Source organism: Tamandua tetradactyla, chromosome 12, assembly GCF_023851605.1.
Source record: "Tamandua tetradactyla isolate mTamTet1 chromosome 12, mTamTet1.pri, whole genome shotgun sequence".
Lineage (NCBI taxonomy): Eukaryota > Metazoa > Chordata > Mammalia > Pilosa > Myrmecophagidae > Tamandua > Tamandua tetradactyla.
Window position 1 is genome coordinate 31139677 of NC_135338.1, and position 14656 is coordinate 31154332.

General features: G+C 48.7%; 1 protein-coding gene and 1 long non-coding RNA gene across 22 annotated transcripts in view; one reads left to right on the top strand and one right to left on the bottom strand.

Moving 5' to 3' along the window:
• The window catches only part of RGS6 (regulator of G protein signaling 6), a 658535-nt gene that overhangs the window by 633837 nt on the left and 10042 nt on the right, over nucleotides 1-14656 (top strand). For 13 of the 16 annotated variants that reach the window (XM_077122912.1, XM_077122913.1, XM_077122915.1 and 10 more), the window contains one exon: nucleotides 99-2756. The exons of 1 other annotated variant lie outside the window; for it this stretch is intronic. In XM_077122912.1, the coding sequence (XP_076979027.1) occupies nucleotides 99-344 (246 nt within the window). In that variant the 3' untranslated portion in view covers nucleotides 345-2756. Of the gene's footprint in view, nucleotides 1-98; nucleotides 2757-11945; nucleotides 12013-14656 lie in introns of those variants that run through there. 2 more of the 16 variants (XM_077122927.1, XM_077122919.1) reach the window with 2 other exon arrangements.
• LOC143651956 (uncharacterized) overlaps nucleotides 1-14656 on the bottom strand; it is a 60905-nt gene that overhangs the window by 39883 nt on the left and 6366 nt on the right. For 4 of the 6 annotated variants that reach the window (XR_013160346.1, XR_013160344.1, XR_013160348.1 and 1 more), the window contains exon 2: nucleotides 12502-12600. The exons of the other annotated variants lie outside the window; for them this stretch is intronic. This is a non-coding gene — a long non-coding RNA (uncharacterized LOC143651956). The remainder of the gene's footprint in view (nucleotides 1-12501; nucleotides 12601-14656) is intronic. 6 annotated transcript variants of the gene reach the window in all.

Below are 14656 nucleotides of genomic sequence, written 5' to 3' on the forward strand. Positions count from 1 at the left end.
GTTCTTTATCTGTGGCAGCTGCTATCTGGAAACCACGTCTAAGCTGAAGCCTTTTTTTTTTTCTATATTTTTCTCCCTACTTTTTTTTCCCCCTAAAGCCAGAAAGTGAGCAAGGTCGTAGAACTTCCTTAGAAAAGTTCACTCGCAGTGTGGTAAGTTCGGCTGGTTTTCTTCCCTCAACGTTTCTTTTTTGGTTTTGCTTTCGTTTTGTTTTGTTCTCAGTTTTTCTTTGGTTGTTGTTTTGTTTCCTTTGGGGTGGGAGGGAGACAGTGCTTCCCCCTCCGCCCCCCACAACACAGCCCTTTTCTTTTGCAAGTGTCTGCGGCTTCTGTTCTAGGGACTGATTTGCAAAAAGACCTAGCGGCCACCTCTGCAGAAGGTGCACACGTGACGTGATGGCCCCCAGCCTCAGGCCCGGGCTTTTGATCTTCTATTTGGGGTTTCAAGGAGGAAACACCAACACCCCTGGCCTTGGGGCCTGTGTGGTTTGTGCATCTTCTGCAGCAACCCAAGGAGAAGGCCATTTAACTAGACCATGAAAGAAATTGGCTCAGAACCATAGCTCATCTGAAAAAGAAATTTTTTTTAATCCAAATTTCCCTTTACGAACCCCTGGCAGTCCCACCGGTGCAGGTTGCTAACTGCTGCTGCTATGTGGGCGGCTTTTTTGCTGTGTGCAAAGAACGGCCATGTTGCATGGGAGCTGGTGACGTGGCCTGGCTGGCGTGTGTTAGTGGCCTCTGCATGAGCTCCTACATCTCTTAATGGCCCCTATCTGCCTTGCTCCATGGTGTGATGGGGCGAAGAGAGCAGGAGCCATGGGTAATCCCAGCACAGTTCCCAGTGCTCTCCAGAGACAAGATCCCTGTCGAGCTCCCCAGGCCTTGAATCCTATAGACTGAGTAAAATGGGCTGCGCATTCAAACATTCCTACACAGAAGTAGCCTTTGCCTTCATGTACCCTGCTTTACAGAGTGGTAGAGACCATCACAGCAGCACACTACAGGACCCCAGAGTAAGAGACGAGAGCACTGGACAAGTGGTTCATTCATTGAACACTCATGGAACCAGCATCGTTTCTCTTCCTGAGGGGTGGAAACACAACTGATGCTGATTTGCCTTTTCTCTTTCCTCTCCATTGAAGAGGAAAATCTTGTAAAACCTGACCAACGTGCAATTAGTATCCTCATTTCATCCTTGAACATAAATTCTAAGAATCCTGGGTTGAAAGCAACCTAGTCATTTACCTGTTGTAACTAGAAGCATTTGAAAACTGCACTTAACATTATTTTGAATTTGCTAGAAGTAAACATCCCAATAACTCTAGTAGATGGCAATTAATATATGGATGCTCATCCCTTCTCTTCTTCGCTCTCCCCTTTCTGTGGTCTTTCTTCATGAAAAATCAGAACATGCAGAATGCAAGGCCTCCTGGTCCATGTCTCGCCTCATGGCTGGCTGGGCATGGCCGTGTGGCTTCACACACCAAGAAGGTACCAAAGACTATCAGAGGCAAGGCTGACAGGACCTCCTCATTCCCTGATGGCCTAATAGAGAGTGGTGGGGAACTCATCTTTTCCCTCTCTTTTGGAGCCTGGATGCTGAGCATAGACTCTATTCAGGGATTCTATTGATGAGACCAAGGTATAATGTGTACTGTATTTGACTCTCAGGGAGAAACTTTGGGAAAACAGCTCTTCCATCCCCATGGAGGCACTTCAGGTTGACTGAGTGGGCCGAGGGTATGAGAGAGGAAGTCTGGTATATGCACTAGATGCCCTTCAAGCTTAACTGACTTCCAATAAGCAGAGGGTATTAGGAAAGGCCAAAATGATATTGATGAAGCTCTGTGAGGAATATTTATTGATGTCCCTTCATCCCAGGAGGTGAGTTGGTTCAGTGATTTCACATGGTCCCTTAGCAAAGTATTTGGAACGAAAAGGCACCAGACACCTTCCAAACATTTAAGTGCACACATGGGAAAACTTACAGAGATGTTTTCAGGGCAGGCTGAGGACAAAAATTTCCCAAGCTCCTCAGGTTTTAGCATCTATCTGGTAAAAGGCCCAAACTTTTAAAAAATACATCCCTAAATTCCCTGCTGCTCTTATATGAACAGGAGGCTCTTTTGAGTGTGCATTCTGATTTTTTGGTTCCATTGGTGGAGATGGATTTTCATTGATCCATTCATGATTTTTAGCCCCCTTATGCTCTTACAGTAGCCCCCTCTCTCCCACCACCATATGCTCAGCAGATGTAGCTAAGTATAACAGTGGCAATTCTCAAATTACTCAAGGCTGGAACCCAAGAACTTGGTCTCATCAGCCCAGTGTTCTAGACAAGTGCAACTAACCAACCAATCAATGTACCTTGCCGAGACACCTAGCCATACTCAGGATATTATATATGTGAAGTAGGTGATTTCTATAAAAGAAGATTTGCATGAATATTTTTCTGGCTGCATACTGCATACTATAACACTAAATGAAGGGTTAGTTCAAGAGCAGTCTCATGTTGCTGGGGAAGATGGGTAAGAAGACACATGTCATAGGGCTATGTCATGGGGCTAATGATGGAAAAATGAGAAATTGAAGCTGGGCTGCTCAAAGACTAAGGATGAGAGGGCAGCTGCCATTTGGGAATAATTAGTGGCAAAAAATGTTGCCTCAGATGGTTGGTTAGCTAAAGTTCAGCTAGAGTCTTGTCAAGATTAAATCTGAAGCCAGAATTTCTCCCCAAAACATGCTGATGACCTTTCTTCCTTTCTTTTTTTTTTTCTTTTTGTAAAGAGGTAATACTTGGGGAAAAGCAAGTGTTGCCTTGAGACATCATGAAATGAAGGGATTATCTGTTGAAGGCCACAGATGCCCCCTTTTATGTGAGATCCTAGAGACAGTTTAGTGTGGTTCATAGAAGCTGCTGGAGCTGTACTAGTTTGGGTGCTGAAGGTGCCATGTACTCTCCAACAGACAGTGCTGTGTGAGCAGCTCCTTCCCATAGCAGTTTCATTCCAAGTCACTCAGTACCTGAAAATACAAAGCAAATGTCAGGGGAGGCTGTGCCAAGCATCATACAGTTTGGAGGACTGGAGCTACAAAGCCTTCATAAAACCATGCTTATTTGACGAGGAAGGCCCAGATTCAAAACCGAAGATAACTAAGAGTCCATTGCACATACACATCTTTATTTAAAATAGAAAATGGCCCAGCTCCACAGATACCTAGTGTGACAAGCAAAGTGCAGACTAGATTTTAGCAACTTTTTGTCCACTTGTGCTGTGAAAAAGAGGGTATATATGGTGTCCCTGGTCCAAGGGTCCCGTCTCAGAAAGAGCTGTAAAGCATAGCAGCATCTCAAGGGGTCTCCAAGACACGGCTTCAACTCAAATGAACTGAAGCCAATTTCTCCTAGTCCTGCCTCCTTTCACAGTAGCTTTAAGATACATAAACCATAATAGGAAACATCTGGCTGGTCATTGTAGATTGCTTTTCTATCACCTCCTATCGCCTCCTCAGATTCTTTTGTGGGAAGTCCTGGACATTACCTGACTGGGGAGAGGTGGGAGAGTCTCTCAAACTAAAGACCACTTCCTGCCACTCAGTGCAAATGAGCCAGCCACTATATGTGATCTTCCTGGTTCTGTGGTTGACAGGTGACAATGGCAGCATGGGGGTGGCCAGAGCTAAAAGGCCCGCGCTTCCCTTGCTCTCTTAGGCGTGTGCATACTTCCAGATTCCACAAGGGCCTACTGCAAAAGGTTGAGGGTCTCACCAGGGGCTGGGTCTGACACAGAGGACCCAGAGGACGGATGGGAAGGAGGACCAAAGGGCCCTGGCCAAGCCACCGCAGCAGCAATTTGATTTTCCCTTTTGGGATGGTGGTGAAACCATCTGGTGAGAACTCCAACCTGGTGAGGAGAAGGCAGAGAAAGGCCTCTGCTCCACTGCGTACAGTTCCAAGGAGGAAGACATCGGGGCTGGGGGGTGGGGCAGTGCTGATCTCTTTTTAGTTAGGAGAAATGGCAGCCTCAAGTGATGCTGGTATCAGCCTCCTTGGATCCTTTTGCCAGGAGCTCAGTTTGCCCTCCTGGGTGTTTTGTAGCCTACAAACATGGGAAATAAGGTTACCAATGCTTTAGCAAGCACTGGAGACCAACAAGGAGAGGGGAGATGAGGATGAGCTGTTCAGCTACCTCTAAAGAGAATATCTCAGTTTAGCTTTGTCAGGGGCTCCTTGGAATTGAAGCAGTCAAGGACAACAGTGGAGGGAGCCTCAGCCTGCAATGGGGGCATCTCTGAGACAGGCCTTTCTGTCCTGCCTGCCAAGGAATGTAGTAGGAAAGTCAGATGGAAACCAGGGAGCTCTTAGAGCCAGCTGTCACCCTACCTCCTCCTTCTTTCCTCTTTTCCTTCCTTCCCGGCAAAAAGCTAATGAGAGCTGAAAACTCAGCAGCTCACGCACCCCCTTCCAGACAACTAACTCTGTAGGAAGAAGCCCCCAACTCCAGGCCCAGGTGCTGAACCGGAAATGGAAGGCTGAGGCTTCTGGCAAGAGAGGGCAGACAACCAGGGCACTCAGCCAACCCAGCATCCCCAGGAGGTGGTTTTCCCCTCCTCTTTGGCATTTCACAGAGAACAGCCATACACCCTGACGGTATGAAATTCTAGAATGCCTAGACTCATCAGAGTTCCCAGAGGAATTAGGCTTCAGTAGAATTAAAGTCTTTGGATACCTCCAGCAAGGGCCAGTTGGCTAGTAGTCTTTTTAGAGGGCTGGTTTGGATTGCAAACTGGCCCTAGGCTCCCTTTGGGGCCACTGGGTCCAAAAACTTGGCTCTAGCTTCTCCCATGTTAGAACCCTGAGATCCAGCCATAGTGAAGCCTTGGCCCTGGCTAAGAATGGATATGGATTTCCATAGCAGTGTTAGGGAGGGAAACCATGAAAATGTTCTTCTCTTGAGCAGCAAGGACTTCTCCTGGGAGTCCATGAAACTCCTCAAGCATCCCCCATGCAGAGGCTTCTACTTCCCAGCCTCAGCTTGCTGGCTGTGTGCCCTCATCTAAGTCACTCACCCTCTCTGAGTCTTGGTTTTCTCTTCTGTATACTGGTTTGGTCTAGATAATCTCTACAGTACCTTCCAGCTGAGAGTATCCTATGGGTCTGCACTTCTTTCTGTCCTAGGAAATCTAGCTTGTGCTAATCATCCCTTAGAATTAGAGAGCGCTGCCTCCCTGCCCAATTAGCCACCTGATCAGGAAGCACCTTCCAGCCTTTAAGGCAGGGAAATAAACCATGGAAAGAATCAAGTTGGGTGTGTATTTAGAAACCCTAGTCAAAGATCTGAGGAGCCACAGGTTACCTAAACCTGAAGCCCCTCTCAGCTGCCCAGGGCTCTTTCATGCATCATGACTTGTGAAGGGCAGAGAGGGAGGGGGTCACAAACAGCTAGGTGAGCAGCAGACACCCCACCCACCCTTCTGGTGTGAATGCACAGCTGGGGGGCCTGGGAGAAGGGGTGCAAGGTTAGCTGGGCAGCAGTGTGGATCTCGTGCCCCGCAGGCAAGGGAAGGAAGGAAATTTGAGCATTTGGGGACCTCTGCATCACTTTGCTCCTTGCTCACTACCACGCTTTCCAGCTCCCTGGGGAACTCTGGCCACCCGTCACTGTCCTTTTTTTAGAGCTGAGCAGAAGGAGGTTACCAGAATGGTGTCATCTAGGTTATGCTTTGATAGGTTAAGTCCCCTCTGCTCTCTCTTCTTCTACCTCTACCTGGGCTCCATGAGAAATGTGAAAAAGCATATTTAATCTTAGAGTTTGGGAGCTGGAAAATGAAAATGTAAAAGCCTATTGCTTATAAACTAACTATAAAATGTAAGACTTAGCAGAATCAGAGACGACAATGTGATTCCCTGGGGAGGGGTGTCTTTCAGAAACTCTGGGAAGGGGGGAGACTTTTATTTCTCTAAAAGGGACCGAGGTTGTTATTTTTGAGGCACTCAGCCCGAGAGCCGGCCACTCTCTTGGAAGGAGGAACCCACAGCTGTTGCAGCTGATAGTTCAACCTGTCAGTCCAAAGCAGCCAAAAAAATGCCCTCCCCTCAGCAGCGCACTAAGAGGAAAAACCAGTGGTGATTCAGCCTTCAGACAAATGGGGCAAGCGAGGCTCTGGGGGGGGCCGTTGCTCCCTGCCGCCCCTTGGCCAGCCTGCCCTCTGTTCCATCCCAGCCGCTCTCCTGCCTTCCCCAGACCCCAATGTGCCGAGTACTCAAGCGAAAATCAAGCTCCTCTGAGGCAGAAAGGCACAGCTGTGTATTTGCAGCCGCTGATTCAGATCCAAATCGCATATCCTGCCAGTCTCCTGGAAAGAGAGGTTAGGGGCAAACTGGGTGCGTGTGCCAGGCAGGAATCTATTTCGGGAGGTGACCTGCAGCCTTTTGCCATTCCAGAGCCTTCCTCCCCACCCCCACTCCGGAAAGACATGGTTCTGGAAGAAGCGCTCACTTAATAAAAGTGGCTGATGGGGCTCTGGGATTTTCAGCCTGTTCCTGGTCCCTTGCACAGTCAGCCTTCCAGCAGCTGTCCTCACACAACCACACAGGAACTGCCGCGGGCTCCCACCTGTCCAGGGAGAAGGCAGAGGGTGAAGGTGAATCCAGGGCCATGAGCAGGATAAACAGCAGGAAGTACAGATGCTCAGGAGACAGAGGAGGGTGTCACATTCAGTCCTGCCAGGGGGAGCAGGGGCACCACAAAAGAAAGGTCAGGAGAGAGAAAACTCCAGGCATAGAGATAGCAGGAACCTAGGCTGGGGGCGAAGTTGCCAATGTCAGGGTTAAAGAGAAAAGACCCAACAATGCTCGTTTTTCATAGTGCAGAGTTAAAAGAGAAGTCAGAGATCTCAAGGTCTACGGGTTTTGAAGACTCAGAAGTAAGACTACTGCCCCCAGTATGAGCTCTGGGTGGCAATAACTAGGGATTCTTCCTTCTCCTAAAGTAGTCCAGGAGTCTCCCTAGTTTGAGTCAAGTTTGGAAAGCAAGGCCTTCTGGAAGGAAGGCGTGACATGTCTACGCAAAAGAACAATCTGGAAAATGCTGCTCTGAAGCAGAACGGACATATAGGACACTGAGGGGAGCTGAGAAACTTAGAGTGGTGTGGGATTTTCAGTTTAGTGATGTCTGCCAGAAGCCCAAGTGCTCTGAAACTGAGAGAAAGACCTTGGGGTGTTGGTTCAGTGATCCATCCAATGAATGGTATGGCAGACAATGCTGGGAGGGTGTGACCACCCAGAAGTAGCCAGGCCTGAATGGCCATTGCGTTGTCCCATTCCCTGATCTTGCTCAGGTCCTCTGCCCTGAGTCGTGGCACCAGGCCCCCAAATGGGAATGGCCCTCATTGGTGCAGTATTTAATGGGATCTCTCGTCATCCTAGGAAGCTGGTCATAACAACTACATTCCCTGCTCCAGAAAATCTTTATGTGTGGCCTAATAGTACAATAATGTTGAAAATAATGTCCATTCCTGCTCCCCTTGCCCTGCCATTTTACTCTCTCCATGTCTGCCCATATATATATCAAGTATATTCATAGCGTCCAAATGGCTGATGAGAGGGTGAGTTAATAGTTCTATATCAACTGGCTGTGGGCCACTGGGGTCCAACCGTAACCCCATCCTATAAACATCCTTTGTGTGACTTAAAGATGCAAATGTGCCAGTCATATTGAAAGATCCAAAACTGGAAGACATTGCCCATTTGATAAACAGTAGGATTTGAAAATTATATCCTTGGGCTGGGATGATGTGTCAAAACCAACGAGATAAAATTTACATTATAAAATTCAGTTTACTACTACAGGATGGCATTCTTAGTCTTCACTGCAATTAGAGGGAAAAAAATTCTAGGATTATAATTCACTGCAGGCTTAATATAAGCAAAAGCAAGATGTAATTGCTTACAAAAAAAAAGCAACTTTAGGTTGTGATTACAGAAGTGGAACCGAGAAACAAGAAGTGGAACCGAGAAGTGAGAAGTGTCCCACTGCTTTCTAAAGTGTGTTGATCCATGGTTCTAAGCCCCATATTTTTACCAGAAACTTTAACAAACTAGAGAAAATTCAGACGCACTTAATGGGGGTGACAAAGGGAGGCTGAAAACTACATCAGATGAGACAGAAGTAAAGATGTTAAGCTCCCAAGGAGACCTGAAAACCTTTGTGAGATACGGTTGTGTTTGTCGTCCAGAGGGAAGTGGAGACTTCTGTATAACTCCAGAGGGCAAAGTCAGAACAAATGGGTAGAAGAGATAGGAAGGGTCACTCTTCTGAAGACTTTCCTAATAGTAGCAACTCCCCAAAATGGAATATGCCACCACAAGGAGCAATGAGCTAAAACTCCCTGGAAACATTAAGAAGCTGAATGGCCAAGGATATCACACATTTAAATATTTGTTAAATGGATCCTCTGTTGTTTCATTCTGTGGTTTCTAAATAAGATGTGATAAAAAAGAATATATTATATAGAAGACATTTGTTGAGATCGAAGGAGTAGAATAAAAAAAATTCAGATTAGACTCTGCCTTGAGGGAGAAGCAGCCAGATGACGACACAATCAAAGCAAAAGAAAGTGTCACAAAGTGGAATTACTACACTTCATATGTTTTAAGCGATTTGCTGCTGCAGCAGCTGGGCTCTAGGCAACAGGACTCTCTCCCCTGAATGCCTAAAAGGAGGTCAGAGAGTGGAAGACACCAGCGCCCATTGACCCAAGGAAGCTGGCAGCTGCGGTGCAAGTGGGCTGAACTCAGAGAGAGCCCTAGGTCAGAGAAAGCTTATCCTGTCGTAGTTCCCATCCAGAAAGGGTCTTTCATTGCAAGCAGAAAAGATGATAAGGCCATTTGCCTGTTACCCAATACCTGTTGCAATTTCAGGTGAGCAAGCTGGAACCCAGAATGTCTTAGCCGGGCCAAGGGCAGACTATGGCACAGAGGCCTCAGGGTGGAGGGGACCTTCCTCCCAAGCCCTGCCTCGGGACTCATCCTCAAGCCCCTTCAGGGTAGGGAAGAGCTTTCATGTCACATTCTTTCCAGCTGTCCCGAGAACCAGCCCGATTGCTCATGACACTCCGTCCCCTCTCAGGCTTCACCCGGGCTGCTCTCAACTCATCGTGGGACTGTATAATTATGGTGATTATAGCTCATGGCTCTTTTCCTCTCCTCATCTTTTGCTTCCAAATTCTTTGAGGCCTCTCATTAAACACAGAGATCCCGGTCAGGTCAACAAAGTTTTAAGAAGACATTTTTTACAGCTAAAGAAATCTCGGTCAGATTTGTTACTACATTCTTTCAGACATCCCTTTATAAACTCTGTCATGCAGTAGGGGTGCTTCGATATGAGGGAGATGAGGTATGGAGATATGGGAACACCCATACTCTTTCACGGGATTGGAGAACCATTTTACATCTTGCCTTTCTGGTTTGTACCAAGACTAAGGTGCATTTAACCCCCAAGCCTAATGGGGAAAGATAGACTGTTAAGTAAGGACCGACAGCCTTGGCCTCTACATCATAACAGATTAAGTTGGGAAATGGAATGGACCATCTAATACAGAACTCAACCTAACGTTGGAATCTGGGAATATTCTAATGGATTCTCTGAATGACAGTGGAAGGTTCAAGGGCATCCATCATTCTAAATATACCAGGGAGCCGACTGTTAGCACTTGCGTGATCAAGATCCACTGGCCGTGCACCTGGTGGGGGTCTCCTTGCTTCAAGATCCCATCATTTGACAGCCCTCGGGATCCATGTGTTTCTGGATTTGTAGGGTGTTGTGAGAAGGATTGCCAGGAAAGGGTGGGGGTGGGGTGGTGGCCACCAGAGCCGCCGACCCATCCTTCAGAGCTTCCCTCAGATTGATGCCAGGGTTCCCTCGTTTCTTTACTCCCAAGGGAGTGCAGTCTCACCCTCCGGCCCGGAGTCAATGACTCCACACGAAGTACAGAGAGGGGGTCCCAAGTGGCCCCTGGTGGTTGACTTAGCCTAAGCCAACCAGACTGTGCCTTCCTCTCTCAAGAGCCAGTTAACTCACCGCTTCCGTCACTGGCGCGTAAGGACGCAGCGTGTGACTCGGCAGCACCGATCGCTGGAGCTCAATGTTGTCAGAAACCTGGTGGCGACATTTCCCTCAACTGCATGCTCATCCACTACTGAAAGTGACCTCCTCGCTCTGCCCCCAGAGAATAGCATCCTTTGAATGGCCACCAAAATGTAGAGAATGGGCTAAATTAGAGACGGCCAGCCCCAGGCTGGGTCCCTCTCGCTCCCCTTGGTTTTGGTAGAAGACCCTCAGCAGGGCACTCACTTGCCCTAGGGGTAGAGCAATGTCTCCTGCCCAGGTTAGATGTGCGGAGTAAATGACGGCATAATAGCAATAAAAACAGCACAGCTGCCATGTTGGGGGAACCCCACAGTGTCGTTCCGTGGGCATCCAGGTCATCCCGGGCTGGCCTGACACGGAGTTTGGGTCAATTCCAGCTCTGCCCCCTACTAGCTGTGTGACTCAGGCAGCTTCTCTAAGCCTCAGTTTCCTCATCTATAAAAGGGAGGCAGGAGTAAGGGATTAAATGGGAACAATATGTAAAATGCTTTACCGCAGTGTTTGCAGCGTATGCACTCAACAAGTGTAGCGCTCAGTAGTGGTATTTTCATTATTTTGATGTTATTTGCAGTTCCATCTTACCTCTTCACTTATTACCTTATTTAATTTCCAACCATATTCTGCAAGGTTGGTATCATTTTCTTAATTTTGCAGTTGAGGACAGGTAAGTGGGTATTTCACACATGCCAATGTGCACAAAGCACGTTGACTTAATTACAGTAGCCAGCTCATCGTAATGACTCAGTAAATGGTGGCTATTATTACTGGCCTATTTTTAGGTACATTCGAGAGCCAGGTTCTCTGCTTTCCCCAGGAGTGGAGGGACTGTGGTGCCCAGCAGGCCAGCTTCTATTCTGTGGTTGATTTCTCGGGCCCCTACGCACTTCCCAGGAAGTTCCAGGAGCTGTGGGCTGGCCAGGCTGCGTGGTGCTAGAAGCTGTGAGGAATCATCAGTAACACCTCACATATATCCCCACAATCCGGCATTTGCCTCCCCACCCCCCCTTACTGAGGGGCAGGACCCTAAGGTGCCTCCTATTTCCAGCCACTGATCAGGAACAGCTCTACCTATGGTAAGTGGGTAAAATCCAATCATCCAAATGTAGCCTTCTGCTCGCCGAAGCTTCAGTCCCACAAATACTCAGCTCTCAGCTGTCTCCGCCTGGAGCCACTCTGAGCAGTACAACCTCACCAAGTCCAGTTGCTCCACCTGCCAGATTAACAGAGGCTTCTAATTTTTAACCACTTATTACAAGGTGAAGTTGTTGGAGGAGTCAAAAGCAAGTGGCAGGGGGTGCTTTGAAATCCCTCCATCAACCAGCCCCCTGGGGTGCACGCTCCTACTGCTTATAATATTGACAGAAATAGAAGCAGGGAGGCCATTTCCATAGACAGGAATGGCTTTTTCCTGGGGAGACTACAGTTTTTATATGTGTATTTTAAGGTAAACACTTTAAGTTTGCAGTATTTGCCTGATGTAAAATTCCACAGCCAGGCACATGGTTGCTTGTACGCCTTGCATGAAATGCTTATGTAAGTGCCCGCGGGTTATACGTGCACGTGGACGCATACACACGGGCACAGGTGCATGGGCCGCCTGCCTGATGTGAGCCCCCGTGTGCAGTCCGGATGCATGTGACCATTTGCTGCAGCCCTGCATATGTCTGTGCATGGATCGCATGCCCGCTGTCTCTGTGTGTCTGGGCAGGGGCTCCTCTAAAGCCGCAGATCTTCATGGTTTCAGCTGGATAAGTTATTCTTCACTTCCCTTCCCCAAAACACAATTGCCTAGTGCTGCTGGCGCAGAGTCAGAATGGCCGCTGCGTTGCACCCCCGAGGTGGCTTCCTTCCAGCAGTGGGTGAGTGATCCCGGCGTCTGCACACTCTAACCTTTGGGATCCTTTTTTGACAGAAGTTGCTCCAAAGTCCAGGAGAGATGGTCTGTTTGTCTATGGCCCCCTAACCCACCCACCCCCTCCTGTTCGCACACCCTGGTTCCGTGGATAGTCAGCGGCACGCATTTCTTCGTGTCTCCATTTTTCCTGCCCATTTTTTGCATCCATAGTTTTTCCTTCCTAAGAAACAAGGAGCTGAGGGGTCTGTAATGATGCTAAAATGAAACTTGTATCCCAGAGGCAAGTACAAACGATGCCCTCAGCTACTGACCCTGTAACTCTCCTCTCCTGTACTACATCCCTAAGCAGAATAGGTCAGAAATGCCTGTGATGTTTGGAGGTGTTTTTAAATCCAACAGCAACAGCCTTAGGCGTCATCTCCCAGCGACAGCTTCCATAACCCTTCTGCTGTAGACCCAGTGCCAATTCCTGCAGAAATTTTGGAACACTTACATTCTGATGTACTAGACCACCAAGGCAGGAGAGGCTGGAAAACTGCCCATCCTCTGTCCCACGGGGACCTGAGGCACCACGGCAACATACGAGAAGGGGCTGTAGGGAGGCAGGAAGGTTCTCAGTGCCCAGGAATTCCAGTGACCTAAGTTCCTATCCAGGGATGTCCTGGAAATGCGGCCTAACCTGTCCCCTGCTACACAATAATTTAGATTAGGAATGCAAGTCTGATAAATGCCTAATGAACTGCATTCCTGGTGGTAGGAAGGAAGGAGAAATGAGCTGGTCCTCTTATGCATATGTGTCCAAATGGACAGGGGTGTAGGGGGTCATTTCATTCATCAAAGAGAATTCAGCAAGTTGGCTGTCTGTGTTTTATAGGTGTACCCTGGCAGCTGGCTTGATCAAAGACCCCAACTAATGTACATCTTTGGGGTGACCATGTTTGTAGGAGATGATCAGTGCCCTTTGGGAGGATGAAGTTAGGGTCCTTTTGGGTCCTCGGGAGAAGCATATACTGCCAGGGCGAGAGACTTCCCCCTGCTGCCTTGTCCAGGATACCACAGTACTAAACTTCAGCTGCACTCTCCCCACTAGTCAGTTACCTGAACTTCCTAACTGGGGGAGAAAAAAAAGTAGCATTATATTGTTGCCAATAGCAACAAAGCTATGTCTCTGTTTCCTTGGGTCTTTTGGCATTTGCCTAATTTGGAGTGAACCACAGTTTAGTAGCCACATACATTTGGGGAGAAGGAAATGAGGAAGAGGCAGGCATTGCACGGACTGCAGGAATGCATGCTACTGCTGCGCTTTGCAAGCAGAATGCCTCCCCTTCACCCCACTCGAGTCCAGCAAGAATTTCCTGCAAACTGGATATAGAAAGAGCAACAGTGTTGTTCAGTTTAGATGAGAGGGAGGAGAGAAGAGAGATCCACAGAATGGAAAGGGGACATTTCCCCTGCAGGGGGATAAAGAGCAGCAGGGAAAATGGAAATGCACAATTGGAAAGGAGGCCGGGGAGTCGGTGCCTGGGCAGGCTGCCACCAACAAAGGGCACGGCTGCCGAGCCCTTGTGACTCCCGACATCCCTGCCAGGTTCCAGCTTTGCCTCAGCACAGTAGGGGAGCCACAGAGGAAGGTCTCCCCACCAACAGTGACAGGCAGAAACTGGCCTCTGAAAAAAGCTCCCTTAAATGATGAGTGCTGTGCGAGCAGGAGTCAGGGGTGCCAGGAGCATCACCCAGGGAGTGGTTCGCCCGCCTGGCTGTGACACCCCAAATTAGGCATTTGCCCTAGAATGTTTCAAAATGAGGCTGGTTCTAATTAAAGTAAAGCAACTCTGCCTGCCCCACCCTAGGGAGGTAAACATCACACCTGCTTCTCCTCCCTGGGACACTCTAAATGGGCTCCTGGAGGAATTGGCACAAACAGACATGGTGGCTTCACCTGGCCCATCCGGCAGCCGCCCCCTTCCGTTCCATGCCCACCAAGCAGTGGTGCCCTCCACCCAGCTCAGCACAGCAGCCAGAGGCTCAATCTGCCAGTCAGAAGCTGGCACCTCCCCTCTCTCAGGATTCCCAAGTGCCACAAGGGCAAGGACCCCAGCAGAGACCATTTAAGATGGTGTCCAGCGTGTCCAAGAGCTGACGCTTCTTTCTCAGTGAAGGCTGAGAAAAATCACCCTGGGCTGCTAGAAGGTTGCCTAGTATGGGTGGGCACAGAGAAGTCCTGCTCTCTAAACGGTCTCATCTGCCACCTTCCATGGGCATGACGGCCACATCAAAGTAGGGGTGGGGCCATGAAGGCTGATGCCACTGCCCTGCCACCGACCAGCTGTATGCACTTGGACAGGCCAGTCACTTAAGCCCAATTAAGCCTGTATCCTCTTCTCTTAAGAGGGGTTTAAAGTGAAACCCAAGTGACAAGGATACTGTGGCTATTAGAGAAAGTGTCTATAAAATGCCTAGCATCCTACTTGGCACACAACAATGGCTCGAGTTTAACAAGTGGGTGGCTCTTCGTATCTGAGGAAGCTAACCTGTGTCCCCGGCAGGGGGACCCAGCCCCAACCCACTTCCATCAAACACCTGAGTGGTCTGAAGAGGAGGGCACATGAGAAGTGAGGGTGCACGAGGTACTGATGCCACCTCATTGG